Raw genomic sequence first — 19,256 nt, forward strand, 5'->3', positions numbered from 1 at the left:
TACAGGTGCCCGCCACTATGCCTGGCTAATTTTTTGTAATTTTAGTAGAGATGGGGTTTCACCATGTTAGCCAGGATGGTCTCGATCTCCTGACCTCGTGATCCACCCACCTCGGCCTCCCAAAGTGCTGGGATTACAGGCGTGAGCCACTGCGCCCGGCCTTAATTGTACATTTTCAAATGAAAAGTAATTTGATTGTTTGTAACTCAAAGGATAAATTCTTGAGGGGATGGATACCCCATTCTCCATGATGTGCTTATGTCACATTGCATGCCTGTATCAAAGTACCTCATGTATCTCATAAATATATACACATACTATATACCCAGAAAAATTAAAAATTAAAATACATTTTTAAAAGACAAGCAACAATAACAGATGCGGGCAAGGATGTGGAGAAAGTAGAATTCGTGCATAAGGTTGGTGGAAATGTAATTTAGTACACTATGGAGAACAGCATGGAGGTTCCTCAAAAGCCTAAAAATAGAGCTACCATATGATCCATCAATTCCACCACTGGATATATATCCAAAAGAATGAAAATCAATATGTTGACAAGATATCTGCACTCCCATGTTTATTACAGCACTATTCACATAGCCAAAATATGGAATCAACCTAAGTGCCCTTCAATGGATAAATGGATAAAGAAATGTGGTATATATACGCAATGGAATATTATTCAGTCATAACAAAAATCCTGTCATTTTCAGTAACATAGGTGGAACTGGAGGTCATTAGTTTAAGTGAAATAAGCCAAGCACGGAAAGACAAATATTGCACATTCTCACCCATGTGGGAGCTAAAAAAGTGGATCTCCTGAAGACAGAGAATAGACTGGTGATTACCAGAGGCTACAAAGGATAGAAGGGAGGTGGAGATGAAAAGAAGTTGATTAATGGGTACAAATATAGAGTTAGAAGAAATAAATAAGACCTACTATTCTAGATTAGTAGTGTGGCTATAGTTTACAATAATCTATTCTATATTTCAAAATAGCTAGAAGAGAATAATTTGGATATTTCTAGCATAGAGACAAGACAAATAATTAAGGTCATGGATATTCCAATTATTCTATTTGTTCTTTACAAATTATATGAATGTATTAAATGATCACATGTATGTAACATGGAACTGCATTGATAAAACATTGTTTAATTAAAAATATGGCTAGTCTGAATTAACATGTGCTGTTAAGTGTAAAATACACCACAGATTTTTAATACTTATTATAAAAAAGAATACAAAATCTCAATAATTTTTATTTTGGTTATATGTTAAAATGATATTTTAGAGCCACTGGGCTAAATAAAATGTTAATAAAATTATTTTCACCTGTTTCTTTTATTAATGAAACTTATGGATAATTTTAAATTACATATTTGGCTCACATTCATAGTTCACCTTATATTTCTATTAGATGGCACTGTTGTGGAATATATGTCTTTGAAAATAACTAGGCTTAAAATTGAATCATGGGAAAATTTTTCTGAAAACAAAAGCAAAACAATAAGCAATACCCAATACTAGATGCTAGAAAATTTATTTTATTAAAGTGTTGGTCTTAGTTTTTGCCTACCAGTTAATAGACATGCAAAATTTGACACACCATTTAAAATCTATTAACCTCAGTTTCTGTAAAATCAAGATAATAGTTATATTGCTTACCTCACAGCGTGGTCATAAATATAAATAATTATTTCATTCATTCAAAAAATATATCAAAGGTCTAACATGTGGTGGGCCAGGGATACCAAGAACGTAAACTGTTGTACCTTCCTCCATGGGGTTTACAATAGAAATTACAGAATGTTACAGGGGCAATGACGGAGCCATTACAAATTATCTTGTGACTAGCACTCTGCTTAGGGATCAAGGGAAAGTTCAGCAGAGGACTTGGCCTCTGATCTGGCCCCGTGAATCTGAATCAGAGTAACCCAGGTAGAGAAGTCAAGAACACCTTGTCTTCAAGTCTCTGAGGTATAGAAGAGCAGGATATGCTTAAGGAAAAATAGGCATGGTTAAGGTGCTGGGAAGTAAAGGAGGAGAGGTAGTGCCTTGTTTGCAGTACGGGCGGTTCTGGTTGGAAGGTTCTGATGCTGGGAGAGAGAGGAGAAAAGAGGACCCACAGTCACTTGCGAGCTTTTCTGATGGTGCCTATATTCTAATATAATTTTGGAATCTTTCTTTTCTTCTTAGAGAAAAGATGTTAGAAAAAGTTAGAACACGAATTAACAGGATTTAATAGAATAGTATTCAATAATTAATTTCTAGAAAAATGTTAATATCTGCTCAGCTCTTTAGGTTAGACCAGTCCCTCACGAAAGGGTCCACATTCTCAACAGGAAAATTATGCGGTTGCCTGGGGGATGGGGCAGCTTCACAAAACAATCTAAGTCTATAAGAAGTCATTTAAATCTACCGGTATTTCCAAAGACTGAATTAGTTGCCAGATATTAATGTATTTCAAAGTTATCTGTTAGCAATACTGCAGTCAGTACGATAGGCGATTTAAAATTTTCTATGGTACTCTATTTATTTATGTGAAAATCACAATGCAGATAATAGGGTATGAATAGTACTTCCAAGATTATATGTTTGCACATAACATACTTATAAAAGGCATTTTCAGAAGCAAAAATTATGGCTGCTTTTTAATGTTTGTATTTTCTTTAATGTACTTTTTACAGAGATTGCTGTTTCAAGAACAATAAAAATAAACATTAATCAATCTCAAAACGATTTAGAAGACGTAGGCATACTATAGAATCTAAAATATGAAATAATACTTTATTTTCACCATTAAATTCATATAAATAAAACAATATGCCATAAATAAAAGTAGAGAGACCCATTTTTTAAACCTCAGACAATAAGATAAAATCATGTTATTGAATAGACAATTTTTGTTTTCCCTTCAAATCATGGAACAGATGAGAAGATTAAAAGGATGTTTTTCAGAAAACGTCTATTATTTACAACAAATGTCTTTGAACAACAAAATAAATTGATGCTTCAGTGCTTCTGATTGAAGAAATTATTGATTATACTAAAGAAGGATTCTTTTAACCTAATATTCTTTCTCTGTTGCCAACAAAGTTCCTACTAAGTATAGCAATTACTTTCTGCTTTCTGGTCATAATCTCATCTTTTCAAGGTCTCTCATCCTCTAGAAGAACTGCTCCTATCTCCCAGAAGACCTCAAAAGGGAGAAACCAGGAACTGCTTTGTCTTTAGTTAGAATTTGTTCAGGTCTAGCTTCCTTCAAAGACTCTCTAGAAGCGACAATAGCAACGATCTCCATTACACTGGGTTCCAGAGGAAAATGTGAATCAGGCAGTTTTAAAACACAAGAAAGAATCACCAGGAATCACCCCGCAAGAGTCAACAGTGGGTCAGGGTCATATCCTTCTGCTGTGTCACGTTCCGCCTTCCATCTGCGTATGTGGAGGGGCCCCTTCAGTATGACTACCATATTACATCTCTGCTAAAACAGAGATCACACCTCTTGCGTTCTTTAGTTTTGTTTTTCAGAGAGCATTCCCTTGTGAACACTGAGTATTTACAAGGAACACTCAAAGGAGGGTTCATTAACTATAATCATAAAAATAATGTTTCCTTGATTTTAAAAATATGGCCTGTGTCCCTGTCATGCCCACCCTCTGAGTAACAGCAGAAATATCATAGAAAATGGCTGTGTATTTGCCCCCTCTGTGTATTTCCTTATTCTCTTCCCCCATTTGTGATGAGTTCCTTCAGGGAAGGCACTGTTTTTCTTCTATGCATTCCTTGTAATGAGTCACAGTGCCCACTCAATAAATTTATGAATCCACACACAGTAGTAGAAGTTTGTGGATGGACAAGCAGTAGCAACTTAGTCAATAGTCAGCCCTCCACGATATTCTTTGGAGAGTATTTGTTTAGTGAAAGGTACACAGTCTTAGAAATCAAACAAGAGGCCAGGCTCAGTGGCTCATGCCTGTAATCCCAACACTTTAGGAGGCCAAGGCAGGTGGATCACTTGAGGTCAGGAGTTCAAGACCAGCCTGGCCAACATAGCGAAACCCCATCTCTATTAAAAAATTCAAAAATTAGCTGGGTATGGTGGCGTGCACCTGTAATCCCAGCCACTCGGGAGGCTGAGGCAGGAGAATCGCTTGAACCCAGGATGCAGAGATTGTAGTGAACCTAGATCATGCCACTGCACTGCAGCCTGGATGATAGAGCAAGACTCTGTCTCAAAAAAAAAAAAAAAAAAAAAAGAAAAAGAAAAGAAAAATCAAACAATCAAACAAAACGCAATTTAAGTTCCAACTTAGAGACTCATTGAGCAATTTAACATTTTTGACCCTTACTGTTTTATACATACAAAGTGAGGACAATACTTCCAATGATATAGGGTTATTTTGAGGACTGAATGAATGAATATACATAAAGAATGTCAAAGTCTCATAATGCTTTCTTGGCTCATGAAAGCTCTCAGTCAATATGGATCTGTATTCCTCTAGTATCTTGGAATTACTCTCTTCAAACTGGGGTATCTGGCAATGTGCAAAGAGGGCCACAAAGCCACCAGATAAACACGAGAAATTCCTGCTCCATATACTTTTCTTGGTGGCACTTAACTTTATTAATATAAAAGCTATTGTTTAGGAGTCATTTAGTCAGCAAATGTTTTTGAGCACCTGTTGTATGGCAGCAGTCTATTGGGAGCAAGGGATAAAAGAGTGATCAAGACATGGACGTTCTAGCCTATTGGAAAGGAAGAAAGGAAGGGAGGGAGGGAGGGAGGGAAGGAAGGAAGGAAGGAAGGAAGGAAGGAAGGAAGGAAGGAAGGAAGGAAGGAAGGAAGGAAGGAAGGAAGGAAAGAAGGAAGGAAGGAAGGAAACTCTAAGTTCTGACAAGTGCTCTGAAGAAATGGAGATTGCAGCCATAGGAACTAGTTGGGGAAGGAGTCAACCTCTTCAGCTAGAGTGAGCAGAGAAGGATTTTTAAAACAGGTGGCATTTAGGTTTCAAGAGAAGGAGACAGCCAAGCTGAGTTACCGAACAGCAATGCTGAAGTCGCCTGAAATCTTAAGGCCAAATATAAATTTTATATTTGTTAGTGGGGCAGCTTCCTTGACTTCTCTGCTACTCAAGGCTCTTCAGTAGATGTTTGGGGAATTTTGCCCAGGAGAAGTCCATGAATTCCACTGCGAGAGGTAGGAACGGTGGATAGAAAACACTCTCCTTTTCCCTGTCTGTATTTAAGTTGGCAGCCTGCAAGAGCTATAACTAAGTACTCAGAATAACTTTCAAGGGAATAAGCTGACACATCTCAACTATGGAGGGAAAGATTGTATTTTAACTAGATTTATAAAGCTCTTAAGCTTTATGTGGCACTTGCATTTCAAGATAGAGATTCCCACCAATTAAAATCAAATAAAACTAAGGTTCTTCTTGGCACACTTTGATGCTTTCTTTTTGCCTCATGTGGCCGTATTACTACAGAACGGTAATTGTCTCTCTATTTATATAGCCATAGGAAATCACAATTTAAAAATCTTACTAAATTACTGTAAATTTCACGAAATAGTTATAAATTTACTTTTCGAAAGGCTCTGGTTTCACTGGAAAAATCTAGAGAGATAATTTAATTTAGGCAAGCTTCTTGAAGGAGGGATAATTTTATCTCACTTTATCGTTGTATTGCTAATGCCTTGCACAGTGCAAGGGACATAGTAATGTTCAACAGACACTTAATTAACTAAATTGAAGTTATAATTTCATATTGGAATTGATAAAGGGTACCAAAAATCTCTTCGGCTCAGATATTTGTCACTACAATTAAATTCTAGTGAAACAGAAGAATAGTTACACTCCATATAGTACATGATTTTCTTCATAATAATTGGATTTGGCTAGTACTTTTGATTTCCTACATACTCTATACTTCTAACTCTTGTGAAATTCTGTTCCTGACAGATCCTTCTATTCTTGATAATGTGCCTAACAAAATGCCACAGCACAGTGAAGCTGAGAAGGCGGGAAGTAATTATAGCTCTTGGAGGAAGGATGAACAGCTATGTCCGTGAAGCGCCTTTTGAAACTGTTCTAAGAAGAGTTGTCCCTATTGCCCTAGTGGCATTACTCAGAGAAAAAAATACGATTTCTTCAGATGTGATTTTATTTTCCTTAGGTTTTAAAACTGTTTTCTACACCAAAGAAAATTTTTTTACAATCTTTAAATGAACAGTATGTTGTGCACTAAGAATGGTACATCAATGTGAGATTCAAATATTCTTGACAGTGAACAACACAGTAATTTGGCTTTAATCTCCTATTTACACATTTAAAGAAATGATAATACATACAATGAGAAGAGGAATTAAAAAAGAAATTAAGTCAACCATCACTACTTGGGTTAATTTTATAGTATGTGTATATTTAGGTATATACTTACTCTTCAAAAATAAATTAATTTTTCATTCCATTAAGCAAACTATATTATAATATATAACATTCATTTCTGTTGTGAATTTTTATCTAATAAAGGCCACAGCATAATAGGCATAAACTGGGAGGAATTATTCCACTGTTGCTACAGTAGATGTTTCTTTCATCACTGGGCTGAGATCTTTTGGTCCCAGTGGACAGCTTAAACTGCCTAGAAAAGAGTGGCATTCTCTCTTAATCTGTAGTGAAAGCAATAATGACCGGCCTTTAAACCACCTTATTGTGCCTGTGCTTTTCTGCTGGAATCTCTTTTACTTTGGGTTTCACATTTTACCCCCATCAGTGACTGAGACCAGAGGAAAATGTGAATCAGGCAGTTTTAGAACACAAGAAAAAATCACCTCACAAGGGTCAACAGTGGGTCAGGGTCATATCCTCCTGCTACATCACGTTCCGCCTTCCATCTTTGTATATGGAGGGGCCCCTTCAGTCTGACTACCAAATTCTATTAAGGGAGGAGACCACCCCTCATATTGTCTTATGCCCAATTTCTGCCTCCAAAGAAAGAAAAAGTAAAAACTAAAAGGCAGAAATGAAATCCACAAGCAGACAGCCCAACGCCACACCCTGGGCCTGGTAGTTAAAGATCGACCCCTGACCTAATCGGTTATGTTATCTATACATTACAGACATTGTATAGAAAAGCACTGTGAAAATCCCTGTCCTGTTTTGTTCCAATCTAATTACCGGTGCATGCAGCTCCCAGTCACGTACCCACTGCTTGCTCAATCGATCACGACCCTCTCACGCGCACCCGCTTAGAGTTGTGAGCCCTTAAAAGGGACAGGAATTGCTCACTTGGGGAGCTCGGCTCTTGAGACAGGAGTCTTGCCAATGCCCTTGGCCGAATAAACCCCTTCCTTCTTTAACTCGGTGTCTGAGGAGTTTTGTCTGAGGCTTGTCCTGCTACATATCTCTGCTAAAACAGCAAAGCTCTTGGACGTTCCAATCAAGAAGCAATGATGGAAAGCCAAATTAGGAACGAGGGCAGTTGACTTTACATTTTACAAACAGCAGAAAGGAATGAGCATCAAAAGTTTAAATTATTAATGATTTAATTTGAAAGATGAGGTTAAAAAAGGGGGGATGACTGTAATTAAAAAACCCAAACTTACGGACTGCTTTGTATCTGCATGGAAATTGGAATTAGGCTTCTATAATTCTCCTTTGATTTACATGTTCAGAAAAATTGTTCTCAGATATCCTTCACCAGTATTTCCTTCTCCCAGAGTGCTTTCCATAAATATTTATGTGAAAACTGATTTGACTCTCTTCTAGATTTTCTGGCCTGCTTGCTTATTCGATTTTTTTCCCCTGCCAAAATGAAGCACTGAACGACAGAGTGGTTAAACAGCTAAATATTCAGGCTGTGGTAGACTGAACGCTCGTGCATGATACCTGAAGACCCACAGGTAAGCTCCACATCCAATCTAGGACCATTATACCACTTCAGAGCCTCCGTGGCTGAACTTCCTCACAGAGATTTAATTTGTTAGAAAAGTCCTTGTCATTTCCATCCAGAAGTCAACTACGGTTGTTTCCTACTTTCTTGATTGTAACTTTTACATGGTGAAAAATATTCTTTTGCTATAATAAGTTGGATATACTTATGAAATGAAGAAAATAGACCTATTATTTTAGTTATCAAATCTCCAGGGGAAATACTTTGATTGTCTAAAAGCTTCACAGGCTGCTCATTAGTGTAAATCCCTTTTTTGGTCATTTCTGAAGTGAAGCACATTCTTTGCTGATGTAAATGCAGTATCAGCTCCTTTAATTCAAGTTGGAATTTCAACAAGAGAGACGAAGCACAGAGGGTTCTACTTATGTCATAATTTACTATTTGGACACATTCATATGATTTTAAAAGAGGTCTGTGCTTATTTCCCACTTAGCTGCCAGGTGGTTGAGGGTTATATATAGTTGAAGTCCGAAATATAAAAGTGGTCATGGACAAAAATTATGCACATTTGATGCTACAAGCATTTCTCAGAATGGCAAGAACAAATTCTGCTTGGTTGTTTAGTGGGAAAGCTGATAGGCCCAGCACACTCACTAAAGACATTTTCCTGACAAAGTTCTAGCCAGTCATTTTTGCCTGGAAGCCCAGTATAAAGGCCTCCTTGCAAATCTCCCCAAGAGTTGGAAGAACAGCAGATGACTATATCCCAGAGATCCAATGCTCATCCTAAGCACAAGTGAAGCTGAGATCTTGGGTGTCTGAATAATGAACTGAAACTGGTTCTCAACAGATTATAGAAAAATGAGTGTATAATAATGCAAATAATGCTGGCACCGATGCAGATAAGGGTAGCATCAGACTATTGCTTTTAGAGGCATTATTTGTCAAGATACTTCAAAATCGGACTTTAAAGATATAAAGTCAAAGAAAAGTGTTAACTTTCAAGTCTAGCAATACGCTATCTACAGGATATGAAGAATACACACAGTGGAATCACATAAATGGCTTTGAAGGGGTTCTTTTCTATGTATAAGTATGTAAATGACGATATGAAGTGAGGACTGATGTGGAGATTTCAGAATGTCTTATCCATAATGACTGTTCAAATGAAAAGTACAACAACAGCTGCTAAAGAGTTGGTAAGAAGTGGTGATTCAAGAGTGGTTAGCTGTTAGTTTACATAGTCATTAAAATAAGAAATTCCACAAATAAAGCTGTCAAGTATTCGGATCTATACAGAACATTTCCAAATACAAAAGCTATACAAATAAATCACTACCCATATATATGCCTTATTTTCGAGAGGCCTTACCTTCGAAGCAGATGTTTCAGTAAAGGTGCAATCTTTTATTTAATTCCTACTTAACTTATAAGATACATTTCAAGATAAAGACTGGTTATGCAAAGCAATTTCTTTCTGTGTAAAATCAACTTTACAAAATGGAGATAAACTTGCCAGCATGGCTGCATGAGGACTAGAGAAAACCCAGTGAACTTTTCCAATTTTCAAAATGCAGGTCATATTCTGATTTAACATATACTGTATCCATCAACTCTGCATCCATAATTCAGCGACACTTATGGCATGTTTAAATTTATAGGATGAGGCAAAGCTCTCCAAACAACTTTTATACATAAACAGGAAAACATTTTCTCAGGGAGACTTACCCGCTCTTTCTTTGGGTCTCTTATCAGAGAGCACCTGTAAAAAAACAGTATCACTCTTAATATCTCAAAATTATACCACTTTTGTCAAGAATATTGAGTTTGAGATAAAAAATAAGATTGTAAAATTAGAACCAAATGGCCTCCAGAAATGAAAATAAAATGCCAACTGAGGCATGAAGATTGAATGATTTTAGGAACTACACAAATCATCAGGAATCACAAAAGTCATCAAAATACTCATTCATGGGGAAGATGCATTAAATTTATTTTTCTCTGACTTAAGTAAAGATTTATACAATACAGGCCTTTTACAGTGGCTCATGTCTGTAATCCCAGCATTTCAGCAGGCCTAGCTGGGAGTTCCAGGCTTAAGCCGAGGAGTTCGAGACCAGATTGGGCAACATAGTGAGACCCCCTGCTCTACAAAAAAATTTTAAAATTAGCTGAGCGTGGTGGCATGTGCCTGTAGTCTCAGCTACTTGGAAGGCTGAGGTGGGAGGATCTCTCGAGCCTGGGAGGCAGAGGTTGCAGTGAACCGTGATCGTGTCACTGCACTCCAGCCTGGGCGACAGAACGAGGCTAAAAAAAAAAAGATTTACATGATACCGTGTCTCTATTTAGTAACTGAGAGGAAGACTAAAGTCTAGTTTTAATCCACTGCTCCAGGGCCCTGGTGCCACCAATAGTCTCCTCAGTGCTAAAGCCAGGCCCTGCCTCACTGTGTCTCTCAGTGACATCACAGGCCCTAACTCAGCTGACTATTCCCCCCTTCCGAAACTTTATCCTTCTGCTTCTGAATCCCATGCTGTCCCTGCTGTCTTTTCCACCCCTTTGCTTGTTCCTTATCATTTTCTTGGTCGGCTCTCCTTTTGCCTGTGCCCTTCTTATATGCTGATTTCATTTACTTTAGTTTTATTTTGTCTTGTTAGGGATGGGTGCTGGCCCTTCTTCCCTTCTCACTTTGCACCTTCTTCCAGGGTGATCTCATCTACTTTCCATCCATATTCTGATAACCTTCAGATTTAGATCTCCAACTTAGGTCTCTTTCCTTGAGTTCTAGGAAAACAGCAATTTTTTTTTTTTTTTTTTTTTTTTTTAAGATAGAGTCTCACTCTGTCACCCAAGGCCAGGCTGGTCTCGAACTCCTGAACTCAAGCGATCCACCCAAGTCGGCCTCTCAAAGTGCTAGGATTACAGGCATGAGCCACCGTGACGGGCCAAGAGCAAACTGTTGATTGCACATTTGCATTTGGACATTTCACATCAGACACCTCAAACTCTGTGTCCACAACTCAACGTCCTCCCCTCCCCTCCCACCTCCTCCTCCACCTCCTTGTCCACACACACATACAGATCCCCTTTCTGTGTTCCCTCTGTCTTGGTGAATGGTCTTTCCATCTACCTGTTTGCTCAAATCAGAAACTCAAAGATCACCCTTGACTTCTTCCTGTCCTCACTAAATCCTGCTGAAGCCTACTTCCAAATGTTGCTTGAATCCATCTACTTCTTTTCATCCCTGCTGCCACCTCCTGGGCAACATTCAGGTAATATCTAGAAAATTGCAATAGTTTCCTAACTTCTTAGTCCAATTCTAGTCTTATTTCTCTCCAATCTATTCTCAGCCAGTGTGATTGCTTCAAAATCAATGTGATCACTTCAACCTTCTTAAAATCCTCCAATGATTCCTCATTACTCTAAGAATAAACACAGTTTTGTGGTTAAGATAATATATTTAGCAATCAGAAAGACAGTTGGTAGCTGTATGACCTTAAAAAAGAGACCACATTTCTCTAAGCCTCATTTCCTCATCAGTAAAATGGGGTTGCTTTGAGGAGTAATTACAAAAATTCAGGGGATGTCCTGAGCCCCATGTGTAGCAGAGAAAATGTATACAATAAATATTGGTTGATTATTCTGAAGGAAATTCGGAAAAACAGATGCTTATGTTTATTAACTTTTTCAAGGTATCAGGTACACAGTACTCTACAAGAATCAGTCAGGAAAGAGGCAAAATGATGATGCAGTTAAAGCTTTGTCCTTGATACCACAGTTCCTTCCCATCCCATTGTTTGTGTTTCTCCCAATATTCTATGCCTGTGCTCATACTTGCCCTGGGAAAAAGCAAATCCACAAAAGAGTTGATGAGTGACAATAAGATCCACTTTTCCCAAGGATATTCACATATTAAAGGGACATCATTTGACAATAAACACCAATAAATGAACTTCATTTCATTTCAGTAAATGATGCAACGTCAGACATTTGTGACACACAGAGGGGAAAAGATCCCTCCATATTTTTAAACTAGTATCAGTGGTTCTGACTTGGTCTGGAAGCAAATATATTTAATGACTATTTGACCTGGAATAAGAAATAGAGTAAACTTAGAAAGTAAAATAAGTTGTGTTACTTGAATATAATAAAATATTAAGCATTATTTTCTAAATACAATAATGTTCTGACAATCACATAAATTAGAAATAACCCAGTAGAATTCTTCCATTTCAGCTGTTTAAAAATTCTCACTTACGAGCTAAGAGCAATTGCTGTCGAAAAATTCAAGCCTCAGGGCTTGAAAAGGAAACAAAACACAAAAGTATGCTTTCTCAACCACACCTTGAAATGGAGTGCTAACAGAGCTACTCATACATTAATAATAACAATAATAAATAATCCTTGGCACAAGAACTGAAAGTCAGATTGCTTGATTTCAAAATAAATCAATGCAACCCAACTGAAATAGGAATTCCAGAGAGAATATTTGACAAAAGTATGGCCAAGTATTATCTTGTCCTAAATGTAGAATATTTAAAAGGTATGCAGAGTTTGAATTTGATAAATATATAAATGTATACAGAATATGAACATTTCAAGTGTGAGGTATCATGATGAGATAAAAGGAGAAACTAATTATCTGAAATTAAAGCAACAAAAGTTAATGTTTTGAAAAATGAAAAATATTTGAAAAATATTACTGAAGTTCAAAGATGTTAGAGATATTTAAAAATAAGCCCCTCATGTATCTACCATTTCAGTAGTACATGAAACATTAGAAGCAGAGGCATAGGGGCCCTCATTTCCCAGGAAAATCGATGAGGCAAAAAATAAATACATAACACCCATTTTCTATAATACGTTAATTGTAAAACATCCATAAATGTGATGGTGAACATATTCTTCTTTATGGATTATATAGCAATATTTTAACATAATAATTTTCATTTAAAATCATAGGATGCCAGGGGCCAGGGTAAGAAGGAATAGGGAGTTATTGATTAATTGGTACGGAGTTCAGTTTTATAAGATGAAGACTTCTGGAGATGGACGGTGGTGATGGTTGCATAACAATCTGAATGTTCTTAATACCACTGAACTGTACATGTAAAAATGGTTAGGATGGGCCAGGCGCAGTGGCTCACGCTTGTAATCCCAGCACTTTGGGAGGCTGAGGCAGGCAAATCACGAGGTCAGGAGATCGAGACCACGGTGAAACCCCGTCTCTACCAAAAGTACAGTAAAAATTAGCCGGGTGCGGTGGCGGGCGCCTATAGTCCCAGCTCCTAGGGAAGCTGAGGCAGAAGAATGGCGTGAACCCGGGAGGCGGAGCTTGCAGTAAACTGAGGTTGCGCCACTGCACTCCAGCCTGGGTGACAGAGCCAGACTCCGTCTCAAAAAAAAAAAAAAAAAAAAAAAAATGGTTAAGATGATAAATTTTGTTACATGAATTTCATAACAATTAATAAAAAGGGTCCCCCCCCACAAAAAATAAACTACTAGAACACACACTCTATTGCAACCCTGTATGTTGAACCTCCTGCTGCTTCCTACTTCAAACCCCTCTGTTTGGAATCCAAATAGAAACTCTTTAGAATTTAGCAATATAACACATTAAGAGGATATCTCAGCCACGTGCGATGGCTCACGCCTGTAATCCCAGCACTCTTGGAGGCCAAGATGGGTGGATCACTAGGTCAGGAGTTCAAGACCAGCATGGCCAACATGATGAAACCCCGTCTCTACTGAAAATACAAAAGTTAGCTGGGCGTGGTGATGTGCGCCTGTAATCCCAGCTACTTGGGAGGCTGAGGCAGGAGAATCGTTTGGACCCAGGAGGTGGAGGCTGCAGTGAGCTGAGCCGAGATTGTGCCGCTGCACTACAGCCTGGGCAACAGAGCAAGACTCAGTTACAAAAAAAAAAAAAAAAAAGATATCTCTAAGATCCAAAATGTGACTTATGGATAGATAATTTTAGAAAACTGCTACTATTGGGGGGATAATTATTCATACTCATCTAACCATCCTGAGATTATAGTTAGCTCTATAAATATGAAGGAAGCGTACACTTTGGAGCAGATGTGAAATGATGTTACTTATTCACTGATGTCAGTATAGTTAGATTACGTGTCTCTCGACCACCAGTGGGTTTTCTCTGGGTACTGTATTCACTAAACATTTGCTGAGTGCTTAGTCAGTATATAGATACACACATTTCTAGCACTATGCTAGGTGCTTGACCCTTTCTGTTGTATAGGTGGCTTGGAGCAGGTAAGTGGTCTATATTGGAGAGCCAGGAACCCTAGAACTTAAGAATTATCTCATGGATAATTCATGGATAACTATTAGAATTATCTCATGGATAATTCTCATGGAAAAAACATGACTGTAGTTTTGTCATTTATCACAGACCACAGATAGCATAAACCACATTTGGGTGGCTTCAGTTCCTTCTTAATTAGCAGTAAATTCCTTTGAGGTACATTTAAGGGTAATTTGCAGGCCAGGTGCAGTGGCTCACGCCTGTAATCCCAGTACTTTGGGAGGCCAAGGTGGGAGGATTATTTGAGGCAGGGAATTTGAGATCAGCCTGAGAAACATGAGGAGATCCTGTCTCTACAAAAAAAAAAATAGAAAAGATTAGCCAGTGTGATGGCTTATGTCTGTAATCCCAGCCACTAGAGAGACTGAGGGAGGAGGATCACTTGAACCCAGGAAGTTGAGGCTGCAGTGAGCCAGTGTTCGCACCACTACACTCCAGCCTGGGTGGCAGAGTGAGATCCTGTCTCCAAAAATGATAATAATATAACAGTAAAAAATTTAAAAAGTCATTTGCCTCATTTGCTGAGCTCCCCCAGAAAGTGTTAATTTTGTAATACCTCCAAAGCCATAGTAGTTATAAATCTATGTTCATGCAGACAGTCTAAAAACATCTCAGGTATTTATTTTATGATAAGGCTGGATATAAAATGCAATTGTTTTTTGAAACAAATGTACCCAGTAATGTATCCTTTGCCCACACAGCCAAATATGACAGATTAAAATACAGAACTGCACTAGGTAACCATAAAAACATCCAGATAATTTTTTGGGGGAGGCTATGTCCCTTAGGGCTTGTAATGATCAATCAAGTCAATGAATACATTAACTACTATTGTACTAGTCAAACTATAAAGCAGTTTCAACACCTGCTGCTCCTGAAAAACAAAGGGTCCATTTGTTCCTAATGCCTTCATGTTAACCTTTAAAACCAAAAGCAGTAGATAAAAATCCCAGAGTAAATAAATTCTTATGTAAATATGGAAGCTATTTTATTATCTGCCCTTGACTTTATTCAGAACCCACCTGCTGGTTTCAAACTCAATAGATTATATTCAGTGGTAACCTTGATTTGAATATTACTGGATAATCTCTAAGTAACAATGAGTAGAAAAAGTTAATCACTAGATTACCACTAGAAAGTTAGTTTCCTTGGACAAGTGTATGGGATGTATTACACACTGAGTTTGGCCCAAGTAATTTATGGCTGACTTTGTTATAGGTGAATTATTATTATTATTATTATTATTATTATTATTATTATTATTTTTGAGACGGAGTCTCGCTCTGTCACCCAGGCACCCAGGCTGGAGTGCAGTGGCGCGATCTTGGCTCACTGCAAGCTCCGCCTCCCGGGGTCACGCCATTCTCCTGCCTCAGCCTCTCCGAGTAGCTGGGACTACAGGCGCCCGCCACCACGCCCGGCTAATTTTTTGCATTTTTTAGTAGAGACGGGGTTTCACCATGGTCTCGATCTCCTGACCTCGTGATTCACCCGCCTTGGCCTCCCAAAGTGCTGGGATTACAAGCGTGAGCCACCGCGCCCGGCTGTTATAGGTGAATTATATCTCAAATAACCTTTTCCTAAATCACCCTTGTCTTAGTTTGTTTGCGTGTTGCTACAAAGAAATACCTGAAGATATATATATACACATATATATATGTATATACACATGTATATATATATGTATGTTTATTTGGCTCACAATTCTGGTACCTCAAACAGCTCAAAACTGGGCAAGGACCTCAGGCTGTTTCCACTCCTGGCTGAAGGTAAAGGGGAATTTGTACATAGAGAGATCACAGGGAGAGAGAGGAAGCAGAAGAGGGGCCAGGTGCCAGGCTCTTTTTAATGACTAGCTTTCACAAGAACTAATAAAGTGAGAACTCACTCACCCCTCAACCCCAGTGAGGGCTTTAATCTATTCATGAGGGATCTGCCTCTATGACCCAGACACTCCCATTAGACACCCACCTCCAACATTGAAATTAAATTTCAACATGAGTTTTGAGGCATCAAACTTCCAAATTATAGCACTCCTCATGTTAGCTACCCAATAGATCATGTACAAATTATACATAAAAAGTATAGGGTTTAAAAAAAGAAAATAAAATATTTCAAAGCACTGTAATCTGTAATTGCAGTGTCATTTTGACAAGACAGTCTTAAAGAAGAGGTTAACCAAACTATCAGTTGATGAAGAGGTAAAATGCAAATATAATGTTCCTTATTTGCCATACTAAATTCTCCCTATTCCCTTTAAATTTGAATTCAAAATATTGCAAGCATGGCCTTGCAGGAAAGTTCCCAAAACTTTCTATTTCTGCAAAAATTCTATATAGTGATTTCTGTCTAATTATCAAAGCTATTCTTTCCCTGACTCAGGCTGAGAAAAGGCCGTACTGACTCTTAGCTAGAAGGAGGGAAGAGATAGGGAAGATCACAATTTCCTCACATATAACTATGTGATGAAAGCAAAAAAGAAAAAAAAAAACCAAAATCACTAAAAAAGATAGAGTTTTAAATATACTTTTTATTTTTGTTTAACCTTCCCTGATTTCCTATAGATCTGAAATCTGTAATACTTATTTTCATTGCTATATAAAAATCTCAATAAACTTTATACATAAGAGTAAAATGAAAATCCACTTTTGTGGACTGAAAAATATTTCAGTTTCACCTATGATACATAAATCTCTCTGTTGCTAAATATAAATTTTGGTATATGTATATTAGCGTTCATATATTTGAAATAGAAGGAGTAATACAGAATTTTAGACATTTAATCTAATGCAAAAACATGAGTCTTTACTAGTTCAGTGAGTCTAAAATGATGCTATTTAATAAACCATAGCATTTTAATAAGCATTCTTGACATCTGGTGCTAATAAAAAGGACTTTATGTTTTACAGTTAACATTTAAGGAAAAAAACATGACTGTAGTTTTGCTCTTTATCATAGATCACATATGGCATAGCCCACATTTGGGTGGCTTCATTTCCTTCTTGATTAGTTTACATAAAGAGGCTACTTGTTCTCTCTCTTTCTGTGTATATTTTATACAGGATTTGGGCCAAGTCCCAGAAATTAATACATGAACAAAGAAAGGAATTCATTAAATTTAATGTGAAGTTTCTGAAAAACAAAACTGATTATTGACTTTTTCTGGATCCAGTTTAGTTAATAGATTCATTCTAAAACAAGGATCCAAGGAATTTTGCATCTGGAAAAATATTTGAAGCAAGTTTTCTAGAAATGCAAGAAACCACAAGGACCTAAAAACCTCCGTCTCTTGTACAACTATATGCCCTAAGCAAATACTGACTAGTCCGTCTATCCAAGACAGGTTCTTCCAGAAGCCTGTGTGCAAGCCAGCAGCTGAGCGTGATGCTGCTGCAACACCTAGACAGGGATGGAGGCTTCCAGGTGCTCTCCTTGCCTCTGGCTAGCCCTTTCCCAATCATGAAACTGAAGTATGGGCTTCCGTTTTCCTACTTGCTCAGACTTTTTGTGTTCTTCCCTTTAGATCCTTTGCTGAGTGTCCTGCTCCAACTTGAACATTAGACTTGAGTTGTACTCTGGCTCTCATTAACCCTAACTTACCACTTCCTTACACATTCCTCTGGAAAATGTCATGTTATCTGGAAGCATCAGTGCAAGAGTATAAAACATGTGTCATATGACTTTTCATTAGATTTTGTTAGAAGGATTGAAAATTAATGATTACAGTTACCAGATAGTAATAACATAAATAGTACGCTCTAAGATGCTCAATAAGACACACAGAAGCTCAGACTGAAAAGCCAATAGATTGATCTGTGAAAAATGGAGAGATAGGAGTGTTAATTAGCTTAAAATCAAACAAGTTTTATCCTTAGAATTCTTTAATTCTGAAAATAAGAGAGAAATAAGATATATATGTATATAAACACCATTAGAAAGCAGTTAAATGCAGAATTTATTATAATACAGAATTAACTGATTGAGATAATAAGCACAATTAATTTTTAGAATACCTTAAAGTTAGTGAAAGAGGTTATGTATGCTGTTGAAAATCTGACTAGATTAGAATAAAATTGAGTTCTTTTTTAAACTAAATTATCGTTATTATTATTAAATTTTTATTGATACATAATAATTGTACATACTTATGGGATATGTGATGTCTTGATATGTGTTCATTGTGTTATGAGCAAATCAGATTATAATAGCATATCCAGCACCTTAAATATTTATCATTTCTTTTTACTGAGTACATTCAAAACCCTCTCTTCTAACTTTTTCCAAATATGATACATTATTGTTAATTCTCCTATTCTCCCTCCTCACTACACTCCCATCCTCTGGTAACCACTATTCTACTCTCTACTTCTATGAGAACAACTTTTTTAGATTTCATATAAATGACGACATGCAGTATTCATCTTTCTGTTCCTGACTTATTTCACTCAATATAATTTAACAGGTTCGTCCATGTTGCCACAAGTGACAAAATATTCTTTTTTATGGCTGAATAGTATTCTATTGTGTATATATACTATATTTTTAAGTTCATTCAACCACTGAGGGGTTTTAGGTTCTTTACTTACCTTGGCTGTTATGAATTGTACTGTGCTAACCACAAAAGGGCAAATATCTCTTTGACACATTGATACCATGTCCTTTGGATATATACCCAATAGTGGAATTGCTGGAGTACAGGGTAGTTCTATTAATTTTTTTGAGGAACCACCATACTGTTTTCCATAATGGCTGAACTAATTTACATTTCCCCTACCAATGTGTAAGTGTTCCCTTTTCTCCACATCTTCACCAACATTTGTTACTGTTCGTCTTTTTGATAATAGTCATTCTAACCAGAATGAAGTGATATTTGCATTTCCCTGATGATTAAAAATGTTGAGCATTTTTTCATATATTTCTTGGCCATTTGTATGTCTTCTTTTAAGAAATGTAAAGCCAGGTCTTTTGCCCATGTTTTAATTGAGTTTTTGTTGTTGTTATTGAGTTGTTTCAGTTCCCTATATATTTTGGA

General features: G+C 37.2%; 1 protein-coding gene across 2 annotated transcripts in view; it reads right to left on the reverse strand.

The window, feature by feature from the left end:
- Positions 1-19,256, reverse strand: part of STARD13 (StAR related lipid transfer domain containing 13) — a 562,325-nt gene that overhangs the window by 323,486 nt on the left and 219,583 nt on the right. For both annotated transcript variants that reach the window (XM_055244120.2, XM_063619303.1), the window contains exon 3: positions 9,628-9,661. In XM_055244120.2, coding sequence (XP_055100095.2) covers positions 9,628-9,661 — 34 coding nt within the window. The remainder of the gene's footprint in view (positions 1-9,627; positions 9,662-19,256) is intronic.

The sequence above is a fragment of the Symphalangus syndactylus genome, chromosome 15 (genome assembly GCF_028878055.3).
Source record: "Symphalangus syndactylus isolate Jambi chromosome 15, NHGRI_mSymSyn1-v2.1_pri, whole genome shotgun sequence".
Taxonomy (NCBI): Eukaryota; Metazoa; Chordata; class Mammalia; order Primates; family Hylobatidae; genus Symphalangus; species Symphalangus syndactylus.